Raw genomic sequence first — 25,330 nt, 5'->3', positions numbered from 1 at the left:
TTAATACTGATTCAATATATACACACACACATTCTTTTTTAAAGATAAGTATCAAAAAACTATTTTCACAAGGATATCATTTACGGACTTTTATTTATTAATAATAATAAATTTTAATTTTGAAAAATAATTAAGTTTTTTGAACTGATTCCACATTTTTTTAAAAAAGAAATTTAATATCCTATCATATCCTATTAGACCGTCTATAAAACTGATCAACCAATTTTCTTTGATTTAGAAATAACAAAAAAAAAAAAATTAGAACTGATGAAAAGTGTACAACAAATTGGGGACGTGCAAATAGAAAACTAATCCCCATATTTAAAAATAAAAACATATTACGTAATTTCTCTGACTCTTCTATAACTCATTTGTTATCTAAGTCAGACATTGTAACCCCTTTGACTTTCTTCTCAAAAGACAAACCTTTTTTTCCTTCCTCTGCTTTACCCGTCACTGCCATATTCTCTTCCGAGAGTTTAATGTCCTCAAGAATCCTAGCTTCAGATCTATCAATCTTCTCTTGTGCGTCTAGAAACTCTTTTTCTTTTGTAGTCTTTACTTTAGATGCTTCTTGATCAGTCTTGACTTCAAATCCAACCTTAACGTTCCATTTTTCAGGAGTCTTCACTTCTGATCCAGCCTTAACGTTTGATGTTTCAGGAGTACTCTTCACTTCAGAAACTTTTGGAACTTTAATCTCCAAATCTTTAGATGATTGAACCTCTGCCACTTTTAGAAGTTCTGACTCTGCGGCTTTAACTACATCAGTCTTGCCCTTAGAAACCTCTGGAACATTCTTATCCTCCGAGACCTCATGAACATCTGACTCTTTTGTAACCTTTATTTCAGATAGTTCAGGAGGAGTAGGAACCTCAGAATCTTTTGAAACATTGTTATCCTCTAAAACCTTAGGAACATCTGACTCTTTTGTACCCTTCACTTCAGACAATTTAGGAGGAGCATCAACTTCATAAGCTTTTGAAACATTCTTATCCTCCAAGACCTCATGAACCTCTGGCTCTTTAGTAACCTTCACTTCAGACAATTCAGTAGGAGCATGAACCTCACTAACTTTTGAAACACTCTTATCCTCCAAGACCTCCGGAACATCTCTCTCTTTTGCAACCTTCACTTCAGATAATATAGGAGCAGAAACTTGTAGAGGTTTCGACTCTTCTACAACCTTGACAGCTTCAGATTTGTTCGTAGCTTCTGATTCCTCTGGAAACTTAACTTCCCAGTTCTCTGAATAATTAACTTCTTTTTCTTCAGCTTCTTTAGCTTTAGGCGTCTCAGGAGTCTTGACCTTTGATTCATTTGGAATCTTGACATGAAGGTCATCTCGAGTTTGAACGTCAAATGTTTCTGGAGCTTTTACATTAGAAGTCACCGGAGCAGAAACATCATCAAGCTTTGAAACCTCTGAAGAAACATTACTTTTGTTGTTGTTAATCACTGGTTTTGCCGGAGAATGACCCGTTAGTTCTTTAACTATTGCCTTGTCCTGTTTAAAACATTTTCTCCATAAATCTTACAAAGTTATATATATATTATAGGAAACTTGAAAAGTTAAGAAGATATTTTAAACAATATTTTCATAATAGGTTTTTTACTATTTCTTAGATGCCTTTTTTTACAAATATTTATCTTCAAAAGGGTAATGGAATGACTGTATAACCACTTGCATAAAAACATTTGAATATGGATTGCATCTTTTTCTTTTAAATGATTTTGATAAATGAATGTGAAAATTAACCTCATGAAACAAGAGACTGAGAGACTGACGTTTGCTGTTTCCATCCTCCGCATCATCTTCAATCAAAATCTCTTTTCCTTTCTCGCTCCGCCGTGCCGCAGCCGCTTCTTCATCCGCCGCGTTAGGAGCATTGTTCTTGCTCTTTTCACCAGAATCCTTGTTATGAACCGTCGTGTCTCGCTCAACCGGAATAAGATCCTCGTCGGAATCTTTTAGAACCTTTGGCTTGATGGCGCAGTTTCCCATCTCGCCCAAACACAGAGACTTTTTTTTTTGTGTGTGTTAGGTAATGATAAAAGTATTGTCTCTCTTTCTCTCTGATCTCTTTCTTAAATTTTCTTTTTATCTCCCGAGAAATGATGAAAGTGAAGGTGAAGGGATGGTCAAAGAAGATTTATGTCCCGAAAAATTCTCTACGGACAGAGAGAGACAAAGATTTGATTAAATATGTGTTTCCTAATAAAACAAAATTAACGAAACACAGATGTAAATTGATCTGTTTTTATAATACAAAATACTATAAAGTAGTAAAGTGTATATTCGAATCTTTTTATCTTGATGCTCAGTCTATTTATTTTGATACTGAATCGTGCAAGTGTATATTACGCTTAAGTAAAAAGGGAAATAAATAAAGAAAATCTCACTAATTAATCCCATCTTATTTCCAAGTTCATGTTTTATATCCTTCTGCATGGAGTTACAACAGCTTCTATTTACGTAGGAAGGTCTTTTACGTTAAAATCGTATAATGGACGGATAGTAAATGGATCTCGGCCCATTAAAAATTTGATTTGGACCCAAAAGAAGAAAGCCGAAAAGAGCTTGACAGCCCAAACAAGAATAGAAACTGTTGAGTGAGGTGTATCAGCTTGATGCCAAATTGAACTTGTTGCCACAGCTTCAATTTTAGCCAAATTGCTTAATCTATTCAAACCTATATGGGACTTGAGTCTTGATGTGTGTTATGGAAAGTATTCCAAAATATTCACGAGTTAAGAAGAAAGCTAAGAGCCTAAGACTCAACATCAATGGAAACCAAGTTCACAAGACTCTAACAACAACTCCAACCACATATGCTTGAAGATAAAAAAAGAACAACAAACCATATAGCTTTTGTCTGAATCCTTAAGCCTGTAATTCATAACCATGTCTGGAGAAATAAGTTATATATTCGGATACAATACTAGTTTTTGCTTATCGTCTCACATAATCAAAAATTCAACATCAAAACAATCATATAAAGAAGAAGAAAAACAACCATCTCTACTTCTCAGTCTTCACCTTCTTCTTAGACTTACCCGACCTATCCGAAGAGCCTGAACCATGTTTGCTCGCAGAAGGCTCCGAATGCTTTCTTTTCGAAGACTTGGGAGTCTCAGTGAAGCCAGAGAAAAAGCTCTTCTCTCTGCTGCTATGTCGAAGAGAAGACTGTCCGCTTTTACGCTTGCTACTCATAGCTGGGTTAGAGTTTCTAACAGAGGAACTCGTCACAGCTCTCAAAGCCTTCTGCTGAGTTTTAAAAGTCTCAAGAAGCTCTTCCGGTTCAGGGAACCGAACCAACGAAACTCGCCTCGAAATCTTCCCAGCTACCATTAAAAAAAAGCAACACACAATAGTTACTAACCAGACACAACAACTCTAACTCTTCATGTAAGCAAGAGGAGAAACGAAACTTACCGATCTTTGATTCGTTCTCACAAGGTATAATCACAGTTGCATCACCTTCTTGAGAAGCAAAGCTAACAAGTTCAACCTCTTTACCTAATCAATAATAAAAAAAAAAATCAAGAAGCTTGTTTAAAAAAAAAAAAAAAAAATCAAAACTTTTATTACCAGAAGAATCCTCGAAACGTCCCAAGACTCCATCTTCACCAAGCTTAACCTTAAGCTCCTTCCCTTCAATCTCCGGAACCTGAAAAAGACCAAAACACCCTTCAGTTTCAGAAAACATTAAACCCTTTACATATTTCAATCGTACGTGGCTCATAGGGCACTGGATGAGCCAGAGCTCCGTCGATCCCGTCACATCGAAGTCAGCGAGGGGCTGTAAGTTGTTGACTATGAACTCCTCTGGAGGTTTGTAATCCAACGCCATCTCTCTCTGCTCTCTCACAATTAGTAAGAAAGAGTGTAAAACTGAAGGCGGAATCAACACGAGAAGGCAAATTCGAGAGAAGGGTTAACCTCAGAACGGAGTGTTGCTCTGTCGACGGCGGAATGGAGAGAGTAGTCGCCGGAGAGATTCGATGCGACGACGATGACCTAAAACCCTTTTCCCAGTTTTATAATTTATATGTACTTCACTCGAAAACGACGTAGTTTTGAGTGAATTGTGTTACTTTGGGATCTAGAGCTTTTGGGCTGAGACTATTGGGCCTTTATCGGACATCTAAATGAAATAAGCCTGAAACGGAAGAATCAATACACTCTTGTTGAATAATGATTTTTGGTCAGGTCTAAAAGAGGGTAAGTGCAGGAAGTAAGATAGGAATATGGGAAAAACAAACGTAAAAGCATAGAATTAGTACTTTGCTTGAGAAGTTTAAACGTGAATAGATTGCAATACTTGACGTGAGATGTTGCCATGCAAAGAAAAATAAAATGATATGGAATCATTCAATTTTATATACTTTTCAGTATATATATAGTCACAAATCATAACAACTAAACTCCAAACTTACAATAACCATCCAAACATTTTTTCTATAACCATGAGTTCAGTCCAGCATTCTCTATTTTCTCCCCTCTTTTGCCCTCTCTATCGATTATACTGCCTTTTAAATCCTTATAATGAGAAGTTCACGATAATCAACATTTCTTGTTATCTTCCAAATGTCGAAGGCAACAGCATTTTACGTTATTATCGCTACCTTGGCCACCGCCTTTACCCTCTTTATTGGTGCAACAACAAAGAAGTAGGAGATGAGTCTTTGTGTCATGCTTGTACGTGTAAAGAAATTGGTACAACCTATTACTTTTGCGACAAATGTGGGTTATCATTCCACAAAGAATGTGTCGAGTCTCCCCCTCTAATCAAATCTCTTTATCACTCTAAACACCCTCTCCAACTAGTTCTTGATTATTCAGGTATATATTGTTCTCATTGTGAAAGTCGTTATAGATATAAACACGTAAGGTTATATTACTACTGTTTTACTTGTAAGTTTAGTTTGCATCCTGTTTGCGCGACAAGACCCTCGTTCCTTAACTATCCAAAAAGGCATGAGCATGACCTCAACATCTTTTCGAGAAAAGCTGATTTGACATGTGATGTTTGTGGGGTAGTTGATAGCAAACTTCTCATCTACGTGTGTCTTCAATGTGATTTTGTTGTCCATGAAAATTGTATTTACTTACCATTTGTCATAAGAATATCCCGTCATGACCACCGTCTCTCTTTCACATATTCTCTTCCTAGAATATTGTCTTGTGGAGTTTGTCGTCAAAAAGTTGACGAAGACTATGGAAGTTATTCTTGCACGAAAGATTGCAGTTACGCAGTGCATTCCAAGTGTGCAACTCGGGAAGATGTGTGGGATGGAAAAGAACTTGAGGAAGAACCGGAAGAAGACTATGAAAATTTGAATTCTTTTGAAGTGATAGGTGATGGAATTATAAAACATTTCGGCCATTCACATCACATGAAGTTTGAAAGGAAGACCACTGACATTATGTATGATGATGAAAAGCGATGTCAAGCATGCCTACTTCCATTCTACGGAGGTGGCGTTTACGAATGTATGGAATCCAACTGTGATTTTGTACTCCATGAAGCATGTGCAAATCTTCCCCGGACAAAACAACATATAGCACATCCCAATCCTTTTATTCTACAAGTGAGTGACACCAAAAATATTTTCTTGTGTGAATATTGTCAGCGTTGTTTGTATGGTTTCAGATATGTGTGTAGCAAAGGAGATGAGTCTATAAGTATAGACGTGCGATGTGCTGCAATATCTGAGCCATTTGTCCAGCAATGCCACCCACATCCCTTGTTCTTAAGCAATGAACTTGGAAAATCTAGACTCTGTTCAATCTGCAAAAACGAGAAAGATCAAACTTTGAATTGTATCGAATGCAGCTTCTTTTTGTGCTTCCGTTGTGCTACACTCCCATATAAAGTGAGATATGAGCATGATGAGCATTTCCTCACCCTTTCTTACAAAGAGAATGAAAGTCTCAATTGGTGTGAGATTTGTGAGGAAATTATGGATTCAACCATATGGCTTTATACATGTCATGAATGTGGGACCGTTTTCCATATCCAATGTTTCCTAGGAAAATGTGCACCCTATGTCAAGCCTGCTCAAAATCTCTTGTTAGATGATACAAAATTTAATATAATCCCGAACAATCGTCTCACTCGACCCATCTGCGATGACTGTGGAAGGCGTTGCCAAGATAAACTAATGCTTGAAGTTTATGATGATGACAGAAAAATGTTGTATTGTTACCGTCATTGTCTAAAAAAATAATACTAATGTACATGTTCTAGTTGGTATAAATTGTTTGTTGTTTTAAAGATTATGCATTAAGCTGGTTTGTATTATATTTATTTTTCACTTGTCAAGTTGTAATACATGTAACTGTTGAAATTGTCTATGTGGTATAAAGAAATATGCAAGCTGTCAAATTGGCACCATGAGGTAGAATTCAGTTCATTTAAAAACAACTACTAAGAGCATGTCCAATGGTTAGAACCCTTGATGGGTTCCAATGATTTGTTTAATTGTTAATTTTGTACTTTATGAAGTTTAGAACCCTTGTTTATGGAATTAGTTTTGTCAAGGTCCAATGGGAGAACCCATTTGAGGTTCTTAAATTTTTTTTTTAGAAGTTGAATTATTAAATTTAAATTTTACAAAAGTTATAAGTTATTGTATTCTATAAAATTTAAACATTTGATTCCAAAGGTTAACATTATCTCATTATCTCATTATCTCAAGGCTTATTTGAAAGTTTCATGTTGTATATTATACCTTGCGTGGTGTTATAGCACGTTCCTTGTCCACAATGGACATTGCCTCAAATCCCAGTGGAATCAGAACCTTCTCGTAACTGCAACATTTTAAAGATTAGAGAGTGAATCTTTTGCCACAACGTGTAAATGATGTTGCTGCTGTTATTAAAAGAGATAAGAGGGGAGAACACATTACTCAGACACAAATACTTTGTAAGGAGGACCTCCAGAACGCTCATCCATCTGCCAAAAGACATCAATATTTTTCAGGTTTCATCAGAAATGTATCAGAGAATGGAGATACCATTGTAATGCTTACAGGAAACATCAATGTTATAAGCTCTCCACTTGGTTTCAGAAGCTTTTCTATTCTTTGTGCCCATGGAGGTCTCACGCTAGCTTCAAATGCACAAAAGAAACTGCGAGAATGGTCATCATATTATGCAGATATACATAAACAAAAGCCTATATGTTGTGTATAGAACCAGAAACAGAGATTAGGATTAAAGAGAAGTACTTTGCATTGGGCAAAGATGAACTGTTGACACCTTTGATGATTTTTCAATCACAGTTTTTGATAATCCAACCACATAACGATCAGGGCAGGCCACTGCCACCACATCATAAACCTGCAATGTTTCATTGCTGGCAAGCACACAACATAAGATATTTAAGAAAGCTGTGTCCTTGTCCAAGAACATACGTTCCACAACCAGGAACAAGAGCTCTGCCTTTAGGCAATGAACCCGTCTCAGCGAGATGTTTACTGATCGGAGTTGGTCCAGCAAGTCCCATGGGGTTGCTCCTGCTTTCCAGGTCTTCTCCCAACCACCTTAAACCAATACACATATCAACGGCAAAAAGAAATAAGCCAATAATAAAAGGACACATATGGGGTTTTTACTGATTCTACATCCTCTCAATTAGGCAGCGGTTCTGTGTAATTATACCATTTTTGATTTAGGAAAATGTGCACCCTATGTCAAGCCTGCTCAAAATCTCTTGTTAGATGATAAAAAAATTAATATAATCCCGAACAATCGTCTCACTCGACCCATCTGCAATGGCTGTGGAAGGCGTTGCCAAGATAAACTAATGCTTGAATTTTATGAGGATGACAGAAAAATGTTGTATTGTTACCCGTCATTGAAAGGATAGCTGGTGACTTAAAAATAATACTAATTGACATGTTCTAGTTGGTATAAATTGTTGGTTGTTTTAAAGATTATGCATTAAGTTGGTTTGTATTATATTTATTTTTCACTTGTCAAGTTGTAATTCATGTAACTGTTGAAATTGTCTATGTGGTATAAAGAAATATTCAAGCTGTCAAATTGGCACCATGAGGTAGAATTCAGCTCATTTCAAAACAAGTACTAAGATGCTAGTCGTTGTCTCTAGATGAAAGATTGGTAAGAATTGTAATTACGCTGTTTATAAAAATGGTTCTAACTGTACACACAAAACAAAAGAATGTTCAAGATTCAAACTAACATAAAGGAAAAAAAAAGGAAACAGAGATTAATTCATTAGGGTTCTTTGTGTTCCTTTGAGCTGCAAATAAACTTGGGGTATGGATTCTCATAAAAGGATTATTAAGAGCACCTTTATCGGTGAGTATGTAAAATAGGGGTTCTATACAAATAATATTGATATTTAAATGTAACTGAATTGCTAAATTTTTTGTTTTAATAATTGTTTAAAAATTGAGTCATTTACAAACAAACACATAAATTGTTGTGGAGTTCTAAAACTATATATGTTGTTTTAGATAGGATTGTGTCTAAAACCGTCACTTTCATAATTTCTTTATATTTTTTTCTTTTCTTTATCTTTTAGATACCATATGAGTATCTCATGTTGGAGTTGCTCTTATAGATTCTAAACCGAGAAACCCTTTGATTCCTCTGCGTTGGTCCTTTCCTTTTCCTCGGTGCACCTTGCCTGCAAAACCGATCCAAAGAATCTCTTTTATTCGCATCAAAAGATGTTTTGTTTTGCATTCGAAGAAGGGTTTATTTGTATTTTGTGGGACTTTTATACGAAGCAATTGAATTATTTTTGTTACTTGGCTTGATGCATTTTTTTCACAAGATTCGACAACTCTACTTCTTTTAGCTGTCCTTTTCTCCATGCAACACAGAACTAGTCATAATCTATAACAAAAATGAGTTAAAAGACGGAAAGCTTCTTGAAGTTAAAAAACACAACAAAATGAATAAAAAGGAACTGTCCGGAGTAGTTGTCCTGTGATGCCCTAAAACCATAACTTTACATATCATGGGAAGAGTTCTTTATTTTTTAAATGAGCTAATAAGGTACTGCCACTACAAGAAAACAGGGGGATTCTGATGGCCGAAATCGTCGGAAATTCGTCGGAATAGACCGATTCCGACGAACCTGTCCGTCGGTATCGTTTTGTCGGAAAAAAAAAATTCGTCAGAATTTCGTCAGAACTTCCGACGACTTTCTGACGAATACCGAGAAACGTCATTCTGACGAACTTTCGACGATATTACGATGCGGACACACGAGACCAGAGTTCATCGGAAAAACTATGTACCGACGGAGAACGTTCCTCGGACAATTCCGACGTAGTGGATTCCTCGGTGTATTCCGACGGACCATGGTCGTCGGAATATTCCGACGGAACTGGTCGTCGGAATATACCGACGGATATTTGTCCGTCGGAATATTCCGACGAATATAGGTTCGTCGGTAAATTCCGACGGATATTTGTCCGTCGGTATATTCTGACGACCATTGTCCGTCGGAATATACCGAATTATATAAATTTTAAAAACGAATTGATTTTGCAATTTTATATATTTTTTTAAATTAATAAATTAAAAAAATCAGAAATTTAAAACTAATAATATTATATAATTTAAATTCATACAAACCAAAATAGAAAAAAACATTAAGAAAGTTTAAAATTCATACAAACCGAAATAGAAAAAAAAATATTCCGAAAGTTTTAAAAAGCCGAAAAAATAAGATGAACTCGAAGACATCAAGCGATCTAGCTTCTGCATTATCTCGGTGTTGAACTTCTTCTGGGATGCCAACTCAGCAAGGATAGTGGCATTCTCCAAACGGATAGTGGCATTCTCCGAAAGGATAGTGGTGTTCTGCTCCTCCAATGCCCCAATCCGTTCATCTTTGTCATGTAGCTCCTCGAGAATCATGGGATCGGCATACGGAGCTTGCGAAGAAGATGCCGGATACGAAGAAGCACGGCGGGCCAACCCAACTAAACGGCCTCCTTTCCTTTTAGGAACCGCCTACAAAAATATTTAAAGTAAGTAAATAGGGACAAGTTAGTAATCGACATTTAAAAAAAATATATTAATAAAAAAAATTACCTTTTCAACCATCTCATTTATTTGCAATAGAGACAAGTTGGTTGAAGCTCCCGTAGAGTCGCCGTCATCAGAGAGAGGCTGAGATTGAGAAACTATTTCAGCTTCCACCAAATCAACGATACCTTTGATCACGGAGTCCTGAATTTGACCCGTCGTCTTGTTAGTGTGAGCCACCTTAATGAATTGGAGACGATCAACGGGATTACCGTCATTTGCTTCGATCTAAAAAAACCGCCATTATTAGCCAAGGAATATATAAAATATTTATTTTAAAAATATAAAGATAAATAATAATAAAAAACTTACAAGTTCATCCTCCTTAGTAGACATAGAGCAAGCGCCGAGGTTGTGCACATACATACCTTTCCCGCCACGATCGCTCTTCCGGTTCTTGGAGTTCCTAGAAGACGTCTCTGCAGTTTCTTCCTTCTCCCAATGAGCTATCAACTGCTCCCACACCGTCCCGTTGATGAACCGTGGCCTCTTGTTCTTCTGCCAAACTGTCTTCCACGCGTTTATCTGCTTTGTATAAGAGTCCATGGCCTTTTCGTTGAATTTCTTACGGACTGTTTCCGTAAGATCGGAGTGCCAGTTGAACTCTTGCTACAAAACAAACACAATTTAATAAGTAAATATATTTAAAAAAATGTAAAAACTTTAAAAAAATAAAGAGTTACTATACCGCAAACTGACGAAACCACAACTCTCGTTCGTCGGAAGGGATCACACTCTACTTTGGATATCCAAAACGGAGCATGGAGTACATCATCTGGTTGATGCTCCGGCTAATGCCATTTTTCGACTTGGTGAACCTTTAAAAAAAATACAAGTTAGCAAGTTAATTAAAGGAAAAAAACATAACGGTACAAATAAAAAAAAAATACTAACCAAGTGCTATAGCCTCGTCGTGGGTTGGGGTGGAGAACCGGGAGATGCTCTCGACCTGGTTGTTGAACCAATAGATGAACCGGCATGACCCCCAGATCCTGTTGAGCAGCAGCGTGAGGGGCAGCGGGAGCTGGAGCGGGAATATATGCGGGAACCGAGTCATGAGACGATCCTGATGCACGGGAACTGCTCACCGAACTACGTCGAAGACGGGCTGCGGGGCGGGGTTCATCCTCGGCCCTAAAAAATAATTAATACATCAAACATATTTTCAAATCATTTCTATTTTTAATGTTTTCATTTATATATTTACAAAAGGTTTTATAAACGTTTTAAAAAAAACTATTAAACCTTTTATTATACATAGTTTATTACTAGAAACTTATAAAAAATAATTAAAAAAGTTAAAAATTTTTATTATACATGATTTATATATATATATATATGTATACACAATTATAAAAAATTTATAAATGAAGAAAAATGTTGTTAAATATTTATAAATTTTTTTAAAAAATGTTTTATTATACATAGTTTATTAGTGGAAACTTATAAAAAATTATAAAAAATTTTAAAATTTTTATTATACATGATTTATATATATATATATATATGTATACAAAATTATAAAAAATTTATAAATATAGAAAAATGTTGTTAAATATTTTTAAAAAAATTTAAAAACGTTTTATTATATATATTTCATTACTGGAAACTTGAAAAACGTTTTTAAAAATCTAAAAAAATGTTTTAAAAAATCAAAAAACGTTTTTAAAAATCAAAAAACGTTTTTAAAAATCAAAAAATGTTCCAAAAAAACTAAAACAACAATCCAAACAACAATCCTAACTTATATATCCTAAACTATCCATTCAATCCTAAAATTTTTAATCAAACAACCTAAAATCCGAGATCTAACTTCCAAAACCCTAAACAAATGATATAAAAGAAGGTTTGGGATGATTCTTACATGATTTGGGGCTTGGGGAAGAGATATGAGGGTGAGAAGAGGATTCGCCGGTGAAGAGAGGTGGAGAAGGGCTGGAATCGCCGGAGAGATGGAGAAATCGCCGGAGAGTGTTCGTTTTGAGAGAGAGAGGCCGCGGAGATAACGAAGAAGGAAGAAGGAGGGTTATTATATCCGAGGATTCCGACGGACACGGGTTCGTCGGTATTCCGTCGGTATAATTAAAATATACCAAATGCTGATTCGCGAAAATTTTCAAGCGGTTTGGTTCTCCCGGGCAAATTGAATTTCCGACGGAAAGGGTCCGTCAGTATATTCCGACGGAATGTGTCCGTCAGTATATTCCGACGGAATTCCGACGACTTAGTGTTTAGGGTGTTGATTTCAAGTTTCTAAATGCAAAATCCAAATCTTTGATAATATATATAGTATTTGCATAAAGATTTAACAATAAAAATGTTTTATAACACGATTTTACACAACAACATTTTTTGTAGTGTAAGCTTATATGAATATGATTGTATAAGTATATAATGTTAAGATGAGATGTTATGAAAACAATGATATGCATACATAAATATTTTAATGAGTTGTTATATTTGAACGGTTGCGATCTAATACTATACTAAACACTTATTATGTGTTATTTTCATAGTTTTGGCATCTAAATTTATAGATTTTTATGATTGAAATTTTATAGAAACACATGTCGTCGGTAATTCGTCGGAATATACCGACGAATTACCGACGACCTTTCCAAATTTCAATGAAACCCAATGTCGTCGCTATGTCGTCGGTATATTGCGAGGGATTTCCGACGGACCAATAATAAAAAAAAAAACTAATCAGAATCTTCTGAATCTTCATCAAACTCCCCAACCTCGGCTTCTGGCTCTGAATGTACGACAGCATCATGTCCAAACACAGTCAAATTCTCAACGAGTTGAACATTTTCCAAATCTTCAACTGCCTGGGCGTTGCTGGTAGACTCTGGTTGCAATGGTTCATCATCATCAGAAGTTCCATCCACTCGTCCTCTTGGGTTGATTTGCGTTACAGTAACCCATGGATCGTCTCTGTACGTCACCCGAGGGTAACTGATGTAGCACACCTATACATATCAATTATACAAGTATTAGTAAAATATATAACATTAATTAATTATATTGGTAAAAAATTATGAATAGATTGACATACCTGATCAGCTTGCGAACCAAGAATGAAGGGATCATAATATTGAAGTTTCCGCCGCGAATGAACTGATGTAACACCAAACGCATCAATCTTCACTCCTCTATCTGGGGTGGTGTCATACCAATCACAATAGAATACTACACAACGCAATCCAACCATTCCAGGAAATTGGATTTCCAATATTTCTTTTATGTTGCCGTAGTAGACATCGTCACCAGAAGAAGATGAAACACCAGCATCATATGTTGTCTTAGAATGACCTTTCCTTGTGAATGCATATCCTCGCGTACAAAATTTAGGATATGATTTGACCACATAGTTTGGTCCCTGCACAAATTCGCGTATCCAATCATCGAACACAAGACCTCTGGCCAAACCATCATTCACCTATAAATTAAAAACATATATGATTGAAAAGTTAATTAGTTTATATATATTAAATTTAAACTAATCATTTGCATAGGGTAATATGATATATGACTCACATAACTACGAAGCCACGCAGCAAATCCGTTATCTCTAAGTTGTCGAAGCTCATCTTCTGTTGCATGCCTGTGAGTCATACGCAACTCCGCCATATATACACTATATACAAAAATATTATCAATATGAAATAAATTTATTGAATATTAATCTAACAATAAATGAATAAATATTTTTACCTCTCATATTGTAGAACATCTTCACAGTTGGTGAGCAAATATGTTTGCAAATGAGCGTGCTCAGTGTCCGTAAGTCTCCGCTTCGTGAATTTTCCACTAAGTCGTCCTATTTCCTTGAACATGCTTGGGACAGTAACATGATATGTTGCTCTCTCCCCTCTATCATCATGCCGAGCAGGTCTTCGGTGTTTTGTATGCACTTCTGGTGGAAAATAATTTTCAGCAAAGATTGCAGTTTCTTCATTGATCACCTGTGCCACTATAGATCCTTCCACCCTGCTTTGATTTTTGACCATCTTCTTCAGATGATGCATATAACGCTCAAAAATATACATCCATCTGTACTGCACAGGACCACCAAGTTCCAATTCTCTTGCGAGATGAATAGCAAGATGTTCCATTACATCAAAGAATGATGGAGGAAATATCTTCTCAAGGTTGCACATGCTGACTGGTGCGTTTGTCTTCAAATTATTAATACCCTCTTCAGTCACTACTCTGCTGCATAAGTCGCGGAAGAAAACACTAATCCCTACATAGATAAAAGACATAATTTTCGTAAGTATTAAGTTTTTATAAGCATAATTGTTAAATATAAAAATAAATTAAATTGTAAAAATATAATATACCTGCAATTGCTTCATGAACATTACGTGGCAATAATGCTGAAAAAGCAAACGGAAGGAGGCGCTGCATAATTACATGACAATCATGACTCTTCAAGCCAGTAAACTTTCCTTCGCTTCTATCAACGCAGTTCCCCAAATTTGATGCATATCCGTCAGGAAATTTCACTTTATCTGTAATCCAATCAAAGAACTCTTCTTTTCTAGCACCATCCAGCCGATAAATGGGAAAAGGGGCCGTACCGTTCTCATCAACGTGAAGTTCAGAACGATCACAAATATCGACTAAATCCAACCTTGACTTCAAATTATCCTTCGTTTTACCTTGGATGTTAAGGACTGTGTTCATCAGATTATCGAAGAAGTTCTTCTCAATATGCATGACATCTAAATTATGCCGCAATAGATGACTCTCCCAATATGGCAGATCCCAGAAAATACTCTTTTTGTGCCAGTTATGTAGCTCTCCAACCGCATTGACTCGAATGTTTTCATGTCCACCTACATCTGTCGTCCTTTCTGCATTAAAATACCTAAACTGCTTCAACAAATCTTTCCCACTAACTTCCTCAGGTGGACCATCAAACACCTGCTTGTTCTTCGTAAACGAAGTCTTACTCCTGCGGTAGAAATCGTCTGTGACAGTCAAACCAACACGTTTTCCTTCCGTTCTTTAGTTGGAAAGCATCTGTGTCATCTTAACAATATGGACATGATAGCTTCCCATGTGTTGTCCATCCAGATAACATACCATATGCTGGAAAGTCACTTATTGTCCACATAAGTACTGCCCGCATCTGAAAGTTTTCTTTGCACGAAACATCGTATGTCTCAAAACCATGCGCCCATAGTTGTTGCAACTCATATATTAGTGGTTGAAGAAACACATCTAGTGATCTTTTAGGATGATCTGGCCCGGGGACGAGAATTGAGAGAAACAAAAACTCTCGTCGCATGCACAAGCTCGGCCGTAAGTTGTACGGTGTCACAATAACTGGCCATAGAGAATACTGTCTTCCATGCTTTCCAAATGGGCTGAAACCATCAGTAGATAATCCAAGATAAACATTTCTTCTCTCTTCCGCAAATTCTGGATATGTTGACTGGAAATGTTTCCAAGCCTTCGCATCTGAAGGATGTCTAATCTCACCATTTGTGGAATGCTCTGCATGCCATCTCATTGCTTTTGCTGTGCGCTCACACTGATACAACCTCTTCAATCTTTCCGTCAAAGGCAAATACCACATTCTTTTGAATGGGATCGGAACTCTTCCCCTCGTCTCCTGATAACGAGGTTTCCCACAAAATTTGCATACATTCCGTGTCTCATCCGCTCTCCAGTAGATCATGCAGTTGTCAATACATACATCTATCACTTCATACGGTAGTTGAAGACCTGCAACAAGTTTCTGAACCTCGTAGTATGAACCCGGTGCAAGGTTATCCTCAGGTAGAATACCTTTGACAAAATCAGTAATCGCATCCATACATTCTTCAGCCAAATTATAGTCTGTCTTAATACCCATTAATCTAGTTGCAGATGATAAGACTGAATGACCATCTCTACAATTTTGATACAAAGGTTGTTTTCCTGCATCCAACATGTCAAAAAATCTCCTAGATTCGGGATTTGGTTCTTCCCCTCTATAATGATCATGTACCATCTGCTCAGTACCTACACCATAATCTATATCCGTTCTAGATTCTTCTAACCTAATATCAGGCTGAAGTTCACTAACAGGCTGAGGTTCGCTAGTACTACCATATTCATAACCAGTTTCCCCATGAAGGTACCAAACTTTATAATTACGTGAAAACCCTTTCATATACAAATGAGTCCAAACATCAAATTCTTTTATAACCTTATTATTATTGCAAGAAGAGCAGGGACATCTTAACATACCACTTTTTGCATCCGGTTGCTGTTGAACAAGCCTCATGAATTCTCCAATCCCTTGAACGTATTCTTCCGTAAGCAAATTGGTGTTCGGATCCAAATGAGGTTTATCCATCCACGAACGATAATAAACTTCTGAAGACATGATTTTCACGGAATTGTTATGACTAAAGAGAATGAAGAGAGAATGAAGTGTGAATGAGTTGAATGAGGAGGGGTTGTATTTATAGGAAATTGCTTACGGCCCTCCGACGACTTTCCGACGAAATTCCGACGGATGTAAAGCAGTCCGTCGGAATTCCGTCGGTATTGTCCAATCTCAAACGGCTATACAACGGTCATATATATTTGTCGGCAACGGTCACATGGTTCGTCGGAATTCCGTCGGAATACCGACGGTATTCCGATGACTCTACTGTTAATCGGAATGTCGTCGGAAATTCGTCGGAATATACTGACGAACTTCCGACGACTACAACGGTTACATTTTTTATCGGAATATCGTCGAAAAGTCGTCGAAAAATTCCGACGACCCTAATTTCGTCGGAATTCCGTCGGAAATGGCTGACGGAATTCCGACGACTTCATTTTTTTGGATTTGGTCAGAAATTGGTCAGTAATCCGTCACAAATGTCTGACGATATTGGTGTCCGTCGGAACCTCCGTCGGAATTCGGCGTGTTTTCTTGTAGTGTGCATCACTCCGAGTTATTCGGAGATGTTGGGATTCATCCGTGGCTACGTCAGAGAATCCATCATGGACTGCGTCAGGATTTGGTGATGGAAATCAAACAAGATTGAGTAACTTAGACCAAGACAAGGACGTCATGTTACAAAAATGAAATGTCACTTTTATGGAGATATAGAAGTCGGCAGGATCCTGGAAATATTACTTTCATGGAGTTATGGAAGTTGCAGGTATTTTGGAATATTTCCTAATAGGTTTATGGAAAGGGGCGAATGCCCTAATCCGACTAGGTTAACCTAATAGACTCCTACTATATAAGAGGAGCTCGTGTGTACTATTTCTCCTTTGTCCAAGAAAAGACCTAACTTGGTTTGTGAGCTTTAGTTGTGAGAGAAAGAGAGGTTCTATATTCTTTGTACTTGAGATTATAGTGGATTGCCTCTTGCCAGGCCCCAGTGGACATAAACCATTCTAGGTGAACCACTGGGTAAACAATTTCTTGTGTCCATCTTCTATCTTTTCCACATTCTTCTTCCTATCTCTATTATTCTACAAACTCAACTTTCTTACTTTCGTCGTCGAGTTTGTCAGAGAGTGTATCAGCGAGTTTCTGTGTTTGATTCTGGTTCTTGAGTCAAATAGTTTCGCCGTTGTGGTTCAACAGAGTGGTATCAGAGCCTTGGTTGGTGTCGTTGTCAATGGCGAAGTCAAGAATTGAGGTGGAGCATTTTGATGGGAAGGGTGACTTCTAATTGTGGAAGAAGAGGATGCTTGCGCATCTGTCTGTCCTTGGTTTAAAGGATGTGTTAGAAGAGTCTACGTCACCTTCTGTGTCAGTGATGAGGAAGGATGAAGACAAAGATGTATTCAGGGAGAGGTTGGTGAAAGAGGAAGCCGAAAGGCTTGAAAGATCAGAGAAGGTGATGAATCTGATCATTCTTAATGTTGGAGATCATGTGCTAAGGAAGATCGAGTTGTGTACGTCAGCTACTTCTACATGGTCTACATTGGAGAGGTTATATCTTTCGAAGACTCTACCGAATATAATTCACTTGCAACACAAATTCTATACCTTCAAGATGGTCGATACTCGGAGTATGGATGAGAATATCGATGACTTCTTGAAGATTGTCTCTCACCTGTCAAGCGTGAATGTAACTGTGTCAGAGGAGGTACAAGCGATTCTGCTCTTGAATTCGCTTCCTTCATGGTTCAATTCTCTCAAGGAAACGCTTAAGTACGGCAAGGATACATTGTCGTTGGAAGAGGTGACAAGTGCATCAAGGTCTAAAGATCAGGATCTGAAGTCCTCTACGGCTTCACATGATAGTGGTGAAGGATATTATGCTAGAGGAAGGACTGAGAAGAGGGATCCTGTGAGGAAAGAAAAGGGCAAGTCTAGATCGATCTCAGGGTCTAGGATAACTTGCTGATTCTGCAAGAAGCAGGGGCACACCAAGAGGGAGTGCTACGCCTACAAGAAGAAGTATGGCGGAGGAGAAGATGAAGCTGAAGCAGCCGTTGTGATAGATCGTGAATCAACAGATGATGCACTGTCGGTAGCAGATACGTGGTATCATGATAAGTGGGTGATTGATTCTGGATGCTCCTACCACATGACGTGTAGGAGAGATTGGTTTCAGATGTTTGAATAGTTGGCTTCAGGACAGGCTCTTCTTGGTAATGATTGCGCGGTTGGAGTGCAAGGGATTGATACAATCAACATCAAAGCTTATGGTGGTTCTGTCAAGATGCTCACGAATGTCAGGTATATTCCGGAATTAAGAAGGAACTTGATATCTACTGGAACCTTGGATGTGTTAGGATTTGTGCATAGTGATGGACATGGGAAGACTAGGTTTTACAAGCATGGTAAACTAGCTCTTCAGGGAACCTTGTCTGGGTCATTGTTCCTGTTAGATGGTTAGACTGTGTCAGGTGAAATAAACAGCAGTGTCAGGAAGAAACCATCTATGGATGAGACAATCTTGTGGCATAGACGTCTTGGGTACATGAGTATGAAGAATCTACAGATCTTGCCCGGAGAGGGGTGATCGATAAGAGGAAGATTGGAGTTTTGGAGTTCTGTGAGAGCTGTGTGATGGGGAAGCAGAAGAGGTTGAGCTTCAACATCAGAAGACATGATATAGGTGAAGCTCTCATGTATGTACATGCTGATTTATGGGGATCTCCAAATGTGACGCCAAGTCTGTCAGGGAAGCAATATTTCCTATCTATTATCGATGATTACACAAGGAAGGTCTGGGTATACTTCCTAGCTACTAAAGGAGAAGCCTTTAGTAAATTCTGTGAATGGAAGAAGTTGGTGGAAAATCAAGTCAAGAAGAAGGTGTGTTGTCTTAGAACAGACAATGGACTTGAATTCTGTAACACAGAGTTTGACAACTTCTATAAGCACCATGAAATCAAGAGACATAGGACTTGTGCATATACACCACAACATAACGGTGTAGCTGAACGTATGAACATGACTCTGATGGAGAAGGTGAGGTGCCTTCTGGTTGAGTCGGGTCTAGAGGAACAATTCTGGGCTGAAGCGGTGTCTACGTCAGCGTATGTGACAAACAGGAGTCCATCTTCTGCAATAGATGGGAACATTCCGGAGGAACTTTGGTTGGGCAAGAAGCCCGGTTATCTGCACCTAAGAAGATTTGGATCTGTGGTTTACATCTATGCAGATCAAGGAAAGCTCAAGGCCAGAGCTAAAAAGGGAATCTTCGTCAGCTATCCATCAGGTGTGAAAGGATACAAAATTTGGCTTCTTTGAGAGAAGAAATGTGTTATAAGTAGGAATGTGTTATTTGCAGAAGATAAAGTCTACAAGGATTTGAGTGTCTGTGATGTTAAAGCAGATGTCACAGAGAAGCTAAGAAATAAGACTGTGCTGGGAGAAACAGCAGGATCTGCGTCAGGACCGGAAGTTGAACCTTCAGGTGGAGCTGTTGACGAAACAGCTGAAGTAGCTGTTGACGCAGATGATGAACAAGGTGAAAGTCTTGAAGGATATCAGCTAGCAAGGGATAGAGTTCGGAGAAGAATAGTGCCACCTGCACGGTACTCTGACTCGGAGGATATAGCAGCGTTTGCGCTATATGTAGCTGATGACGTATGTGCTGAGGAACCTCAAGACTATCATGGAGCGATGAACAACAAAGAGAGAAGGCAGTGGGATGAAGCATGTAGTGAAGAGATGACTTCACTGGATAAGAACCAAACTTGTAAGCTTGTGAGAAGGCCTAGTAAGTGCAAGGTGATAGGCTGCAAGTGGGTCTTTAAGTTGAAGTCTGGTATACCTGGTGTTGAGAAGCCTAGATTCAAGGCTCGGTTAGTTACTAAGGGATACTCTTAGAGGGAGGGTATTGACTATCAAGATGTGTTTTCACCCGTCGTGAAACATGTGTCCATAAGGTTCATGTTGTCAATTACAGTGAATCATGATTTAGAGCTTGAGCAACTTGATGTAAAGACTGCATTTCTTCATGGTACACTTGAAGAAAAGATTTACATGGAGCAACCAGAGGGATTTCAGGTTAAAGGGAAAGAGGGTCACGTTTGTCTACTTCAGAAGGCTCTTTATGGACTAAAGCAGGCACCAAGACAATGGAATAAGTGTTTTGATCAGTTTGTGGTTAGTCATGGATTTATGAAGAGTGGATATGATCACTGTGTCTACATCAAGAAGTTAACCAATGGTACATACATCTATTTACTGTTATATGTGGATGATATGTTGGTTGCGTCAAAGGATGCAGCAGAGTTCATGAAGGTGAAGCAGCTACTCATCAATAGATTTGAGATGAAGGACTTGGGTCCAGCAAGACGAATTTTGGGAATGGATATTGAGAGAGATCGTTTGAAGGGGATTCTGACACTATCTCAATCTGGTTAGATCAGGAAGGTTCTCAAAGTATTCGACATGGATGAGTCAAAGAGTGTGTCAACGCCTGTTGGTGCATATTTCAAATTGTCTGCCTTAGACGATGCTGAAGCAGAGACAAGTATGGAGGATATTCCATATGCTAATGCTATCGGAAGCATAATGTATGCTATGATAGGCACGAGGTGTGATCTGGGATATGCATTGGGTTGGTTAGCAGGTTTAAGAGTAAGCCTGGGATGGTTCATTGGACTGCGGTTAAGTGGGTATTAAGGTACCTGAAGGGAACACAAGATCTGAAACTGTGCTTCAGGAAGAATGAGGTATTTAAGGTTGAAGGTTTCTGTGATTCTGATTTTGCTTCAGATCTGGACAAGAGAAGGTCGTTCTCAGGTTATGTTTTCATGGCTGGTGGTAATACAATCAGCTGGAGATCAAGTCTACAAATTGTAGTGGCTCTGTCAACGACTGAAGCAGAGTATATGGCGCTGGTTGAAGCGGTCAAAGAAGGAATGTGGTTAAGGGGCTTAGCGGAGGAGCTTGGATTCAAGCAAGACACAGTGGAGATATCGTGTGACTCTCAAAGTGCATTGTGTCTAGCCAAGAACAATGTGTATCATGAGAGGACTAAGCACATCAGCAGAAAGATGCACTTCATCAGGGATATTATCGCTCAAGGTGATGTAAGTGTGAAGAAGATCTGTACTTCTAAGAATCCTGCTGATATATTAACCAAGGTTGTTCCAGTTAAGAAGTTTGAGGAAGCGGTGGACTTCCATGGGATGTCCGAACACTGAGGAGCATTCGGCATCGTCTGGCAAAGCACAAGTTTTATTAACCTAAGTAGTGGATCATGTTTGATGTCATCAAGGTGGAGTTTGTTGGGATTCATCAGTGGCTACGTCAGAGAATCCATCATGGACTACGTCAGGATTTGGTGATGAAAATCAAACAAGATTGAGTAACTTAAACCAAGACAAGGACGTCATGTTAGGAAAAAAAAAATGTCACTTTTATGGAGATATGAATGTCGGCAGGATCCTAGAAATATTACTTTCATGGAGTTATGAAAGTTGCAAGTATTTTGGTATATTTCCTAATAGGTTTATGGAAAGGGGCGAATGCTCTAATCCGACTAGGTTAACCTAATAGACTCCTACTATATAAGAGGAGCTCGTGTGTACTCTTTCTCCTTTGTCCAAGAAAAGACCTAGCTTGGTTTGTGAGCTTTGGTTATGAGAGAAAGAGAGGTTCTATATTCTTTATACTTGAGATTATAGTGGATTGCCTCTTGTCAGGCCCCAGTGGACGTAAACCATTCTAGGTGAACCACTAGGTAAACAATTTCTTGTGTCCATCTTCTATCTTTTCCGCATTCTTCTTCCTATCTCTATTATTCTACAAACTCAACTTTCTTACTTACGTCATCGAGTTCGTCAGAGAGTGTATCAGCAAATTTGTGTGTTTGATTCTGGTTCTTGTGTCAAACAGTTTCGCCGTTGTGGTTCAACAGGAGAGAAGAGCTCCTAGAAGCGCTTAAGAGGGTAAATTAGCCGGTGGTTGATTTTTAGTTCATCCACACTTAAATGCAACTTAATTAGCAAGTTATGATTCCCCCTCATTACAGCAAAAAGGTACATTTGAGACGGGAAGAAGACAGTACTGGATTCCACAGGAACTGAAGGCTTTTACAGAGAAGCATATGTTGCTGTTCTTGCCTGTTATCTTCCAAGATCAGTACCATTCAATAGAAAGGTGAACTGAGAAATTTGATCCTTCAAGTACTCCTTTGGATTACAACTTGACTTAGACCATTGCTCAATGTGCTTCTATATGCAGATTGGCATAAACTCTATCCGAAGCCAACCAAATATGCGTCACACAGAAACTTCAGGAAGAGTTTTGCGTGAAAGTCTGATCATGTGAACTCAATAATCTGTGTTGGATCACATATATCTCTGTTGCTTTACTTGATTCCCTTGATTATATATAGCCAGAGTAGTTGAAGATGAGATGTTTGGAATAGAAAACTTGTGTTGGATCTCTTCTCGGGAGAGTCACATTCTCTCCAGGAAACGTAGGTTTTGCAACATTTGGTGCTCCTCGGCCCATGGAGGTATATAGTAATTAGTAAACAAACCAACTCATAGATCACAGTATCATCAAAAAATCACCTGATATTTCCTCTTGTGCTGTGTTGTTTTATGCAGACGCAATCATTAGCGTTACCCATGGAAACTAGTGAATGAGATTTGGAATAGAACAAAACTGAAGCTGTATTACATGTTGAAACAGAGAAGAGGAAACCTCTGGCTACACATTTCTTGTAAAACATAAAATCATTGATAAAGTCTTATATTTTCTGTTTCACAAACATCATAAGTAAACAATTACATATTCAGGATTGGTGGTTTTTTCTTATCTTGAAATGTATTATGTTAGACAAAGAGATTGCTTGAAATATGTTACTGGAAAGCCAGTAGTTTACAAGTTATGGTCGAGCTAAACTATTATGTGTTCATTTTTGTATTTATTTAATTGATGCGATATTGTCTGGCTGTAGGGCATGTTGCAAAATAAAAGTTGATGCATTCTCATCCCACTTTAAAAAATATCAGATTGCTTTTTATTTTTTCACATACTTGTCATTATCTATATTAAAAAATCATAGAGATGTTGAAAGACAATGGCCAATTGAACACCTAACCAATGGCGACAGTAAAGTCGCAGGTCGATAGCAAAACCATAATCTTCTTCGTAAGTAGTTTACATGTAAACATGTAATATGACTTATCTTATCTTGCTTCTGCATTTTTAAGTTTCAAAATGCTTTTAAGAAACTATATTGTATCATTTTTTTATGTGTTATAATTTCTTCTATCTACTCTGATATGTATAATTTCTTCTATCTACTCTGATGTATACGAATATAACATTTTTTCAAACGCAACCAAAAATATTATATTATTTGTACGATTTACGACTTTTTAAAAGATGGAAGGTATAGAACTTTGTTTTTCTCTTACTTGATTAAAGTTGGGTGGCCAGTGAATGAACAAGTTGCTTATATTCCAAGTGATCCATAATGAAAGGTATAGTTCACTATGTATAAAAGGGAATCATGTGTTTCTCGTTTTCAAAATTTTACTCTCACAGTCTCATATATATATATATATATATTTTTCTTTTTTTAATATGTATTAGGGTATATATTATTGTAAGAACGGGGTCCATTCCATTTTTGGGGTCCCACCTGTTGCTATATTCTTTTTTTTTTTTTTGTTTAACCTGGCGGGGTTCGGGCCTTCGGTCCTAATTCCCTCCTAAGCCCGGAGCCAGCCTGTGTCTGTACCATTACGGCCCTGGACACTCTTCCCCGCCCGAGACTCGAACTCGTGACCTCTCAAACCGGAGTCTGAAGTGTTACCAGTTGAGCTAGCTCGTCCGGGTACAATACTGAACATTGATTTGAGATTATACAACATGAAATAGAAGGAAACATGTAAAGATCAGTTTTTGAAGGCCATTTGTTCGCAAGTGATGTTTGTCAGATGGTCCATCGCTATCGATATTCATGTTCTACCAAAATCTAACTAATGTGAACATATATACTAATATACACCAGGGATTTATGGTGTTTCAAAAAAAACACTTGGACTTATAATTTCATCATTTAGCTTAATAATATTAAATAAGACGATTATTTTATTTTATTTTTGCTAAATACACACGATTATATTTTTTGGTTCGAATGTATATAAATAGAAATCTATAACACAAATTAATATATACATGAAAAAGTCTGGAGCAAATTTTATACATCGACTGAGCAACCACCCATTGAAGAAAATGGGCATCTAGTGACAGCATTACTAGTGCCATTGAAGTTGTTAGTACCATTCACTATGTTAGTTATGACATAATAATAATAATAATAATAATAATAATAATTATCGCTATTCTTTTTTTTTTTGAACACAACTAATTCATTCATCATCTGAGACAATTCCATAAACTTCCAGTGGTATCTTCTCTTCATTTATGGCATTTATCAGCTGAGATGAATCAGATTCAAAGCAGACAGAATCCAGACCCAATTCAAGGCATTTCGCCATAGCTTCTCTCATTGCAATGCTCTCCGCAACCAGAGGCGAGTGGACATTCAGCTCAAAGGCAGAAAAACTAAGAGGCACATTTCCATCGATGATGTTCCACCCAAGACCCGCAATACTTCCAGAAGCTTTCCAAGCCGCATCAGTCCTGCATTTTACTCTCTCTTCTCTTGTTCTTGCTGGAACTAGGTTCCTTTTTGGTAGTTGTGTCTTCTCTTGTCCATTCTACCATTCTCTCGCTCCTGCAATCGCTTTAGTGAGGATATCCTCCGGCTTCGAAGTTCTGTTGTTGAAAAGGAGGTTGTTGCGGGCTAT

The 25,330-nt window shown here is 37.8% G+C and overlaps 3 protein-coding genes and 1 long non-coding RNA gene across 4 annotated transcripts; 1 reads left to right on the top strand and 3 right to left on the bottom strand.

Moving 5' to 3' along the window:
* Positions 1–10: 10 nt before the first annotated feature.
* On the bottom strand, positions 11–2,123 carry LOC106380217 (thioredoxin domain-containing protein 2-like). The gene is made up of 2 exons (XM_022698311.2): positions 1,760–2,123; positions 11–1,507 (listed from the first exon to the last, which is right to left on the bottom strand). The coding sequence occupies exons 1-2, from the start codon at positions 2,003–2,005 to the stop codon at positions 368–370; spliced, it is 1,386 nt and encodes a 461-aa protein (XP_022554032.2). The 5' UTR covers positions 2,006–2,123; the 3' UTR covers positions 11–367.
* Positions 2,124–2,866: 743 nt separating this feature from the next.
* On the bottom strand, positions 2,867–4,023 carry LOC106382836 (mediator-associated protein 2). Its single transcript, XM_048747301.1, has 5 exons — positions 3,944–4,023; positions 3,738–3,858; positions 3,593–3,671; positions 3,437–3,520; positions 2,867–3,345 (listed from the first exon to the last, which is right to left on the bottom strand). The coding sequence occupies exons 2-5, from the start codon at positions 3,852–3,854 to the stop codon at positions 3,023–3,025; spliced, it is 603 nt and encodes a 200-aa protein (XP_048603258.1). The 5' UTR covers positions 3,855–3,858; positions 3,944–4,023; the 3' UTR covers positions 2,867–3,022.
* Positions 4,024–4,354: 331 nt separating this feature from the next.
* Positions 4,355–5,854, top strand: LOC125574941. Its single transcript, XM_048747300.1, has 2 exons — positions 4,355–5,595; positions 5,658–5,854. The coding sequence occupies exons 1-2, from the start codon at positions 4,471–4,473 to the stop codon at positions 5,667–5,669; spliced, it is 1,137 nt and encodes a 378-aa protein (XP_048603257.1). The 5' UTR covers positions 4,355–4,470; the 3' UTR covers positions 5,670–5,854.
* Positions 5,855–6,694: 840 nt separating this feature from the next.
* On the bottom strand, positions 6,695–7,571 carry LOC125581590. The gene is made up of 3 exons (XR_007319196.1): positions 7,237–7,571; positions 7,039–7,138; positions 6,695–6,962 (listed from the first exon to the last, which is right to left on the bottom strand). It is a non-coding gene; the product is annotated as an uncharacterized LOC125581590 (long non-coding RNA).
* Positions 7,572–25,330: the final 17,759 nt, after the last annotated feature.

The sequence above is a fragment of the Brassica napus genome, chromosome C2 (assembly GCF_020379485.1).
Source record: "Brassica napus cultivar Da-Ae chromosome C2, Da-Ae, whole genome shotgun sequence".
In the NCBI taxonomy this organism is placed as follows: Eukaryota; Viridiplantae; Streptophyta; class Magnoliopsida; order Brassicales; family Brassicaceae; genus Brassica; species Brassica napus.
Note: the sequence above shows the minus strand (reverse complement) of the source record. Positions and strands in the feature narration are given on the sequence as shown.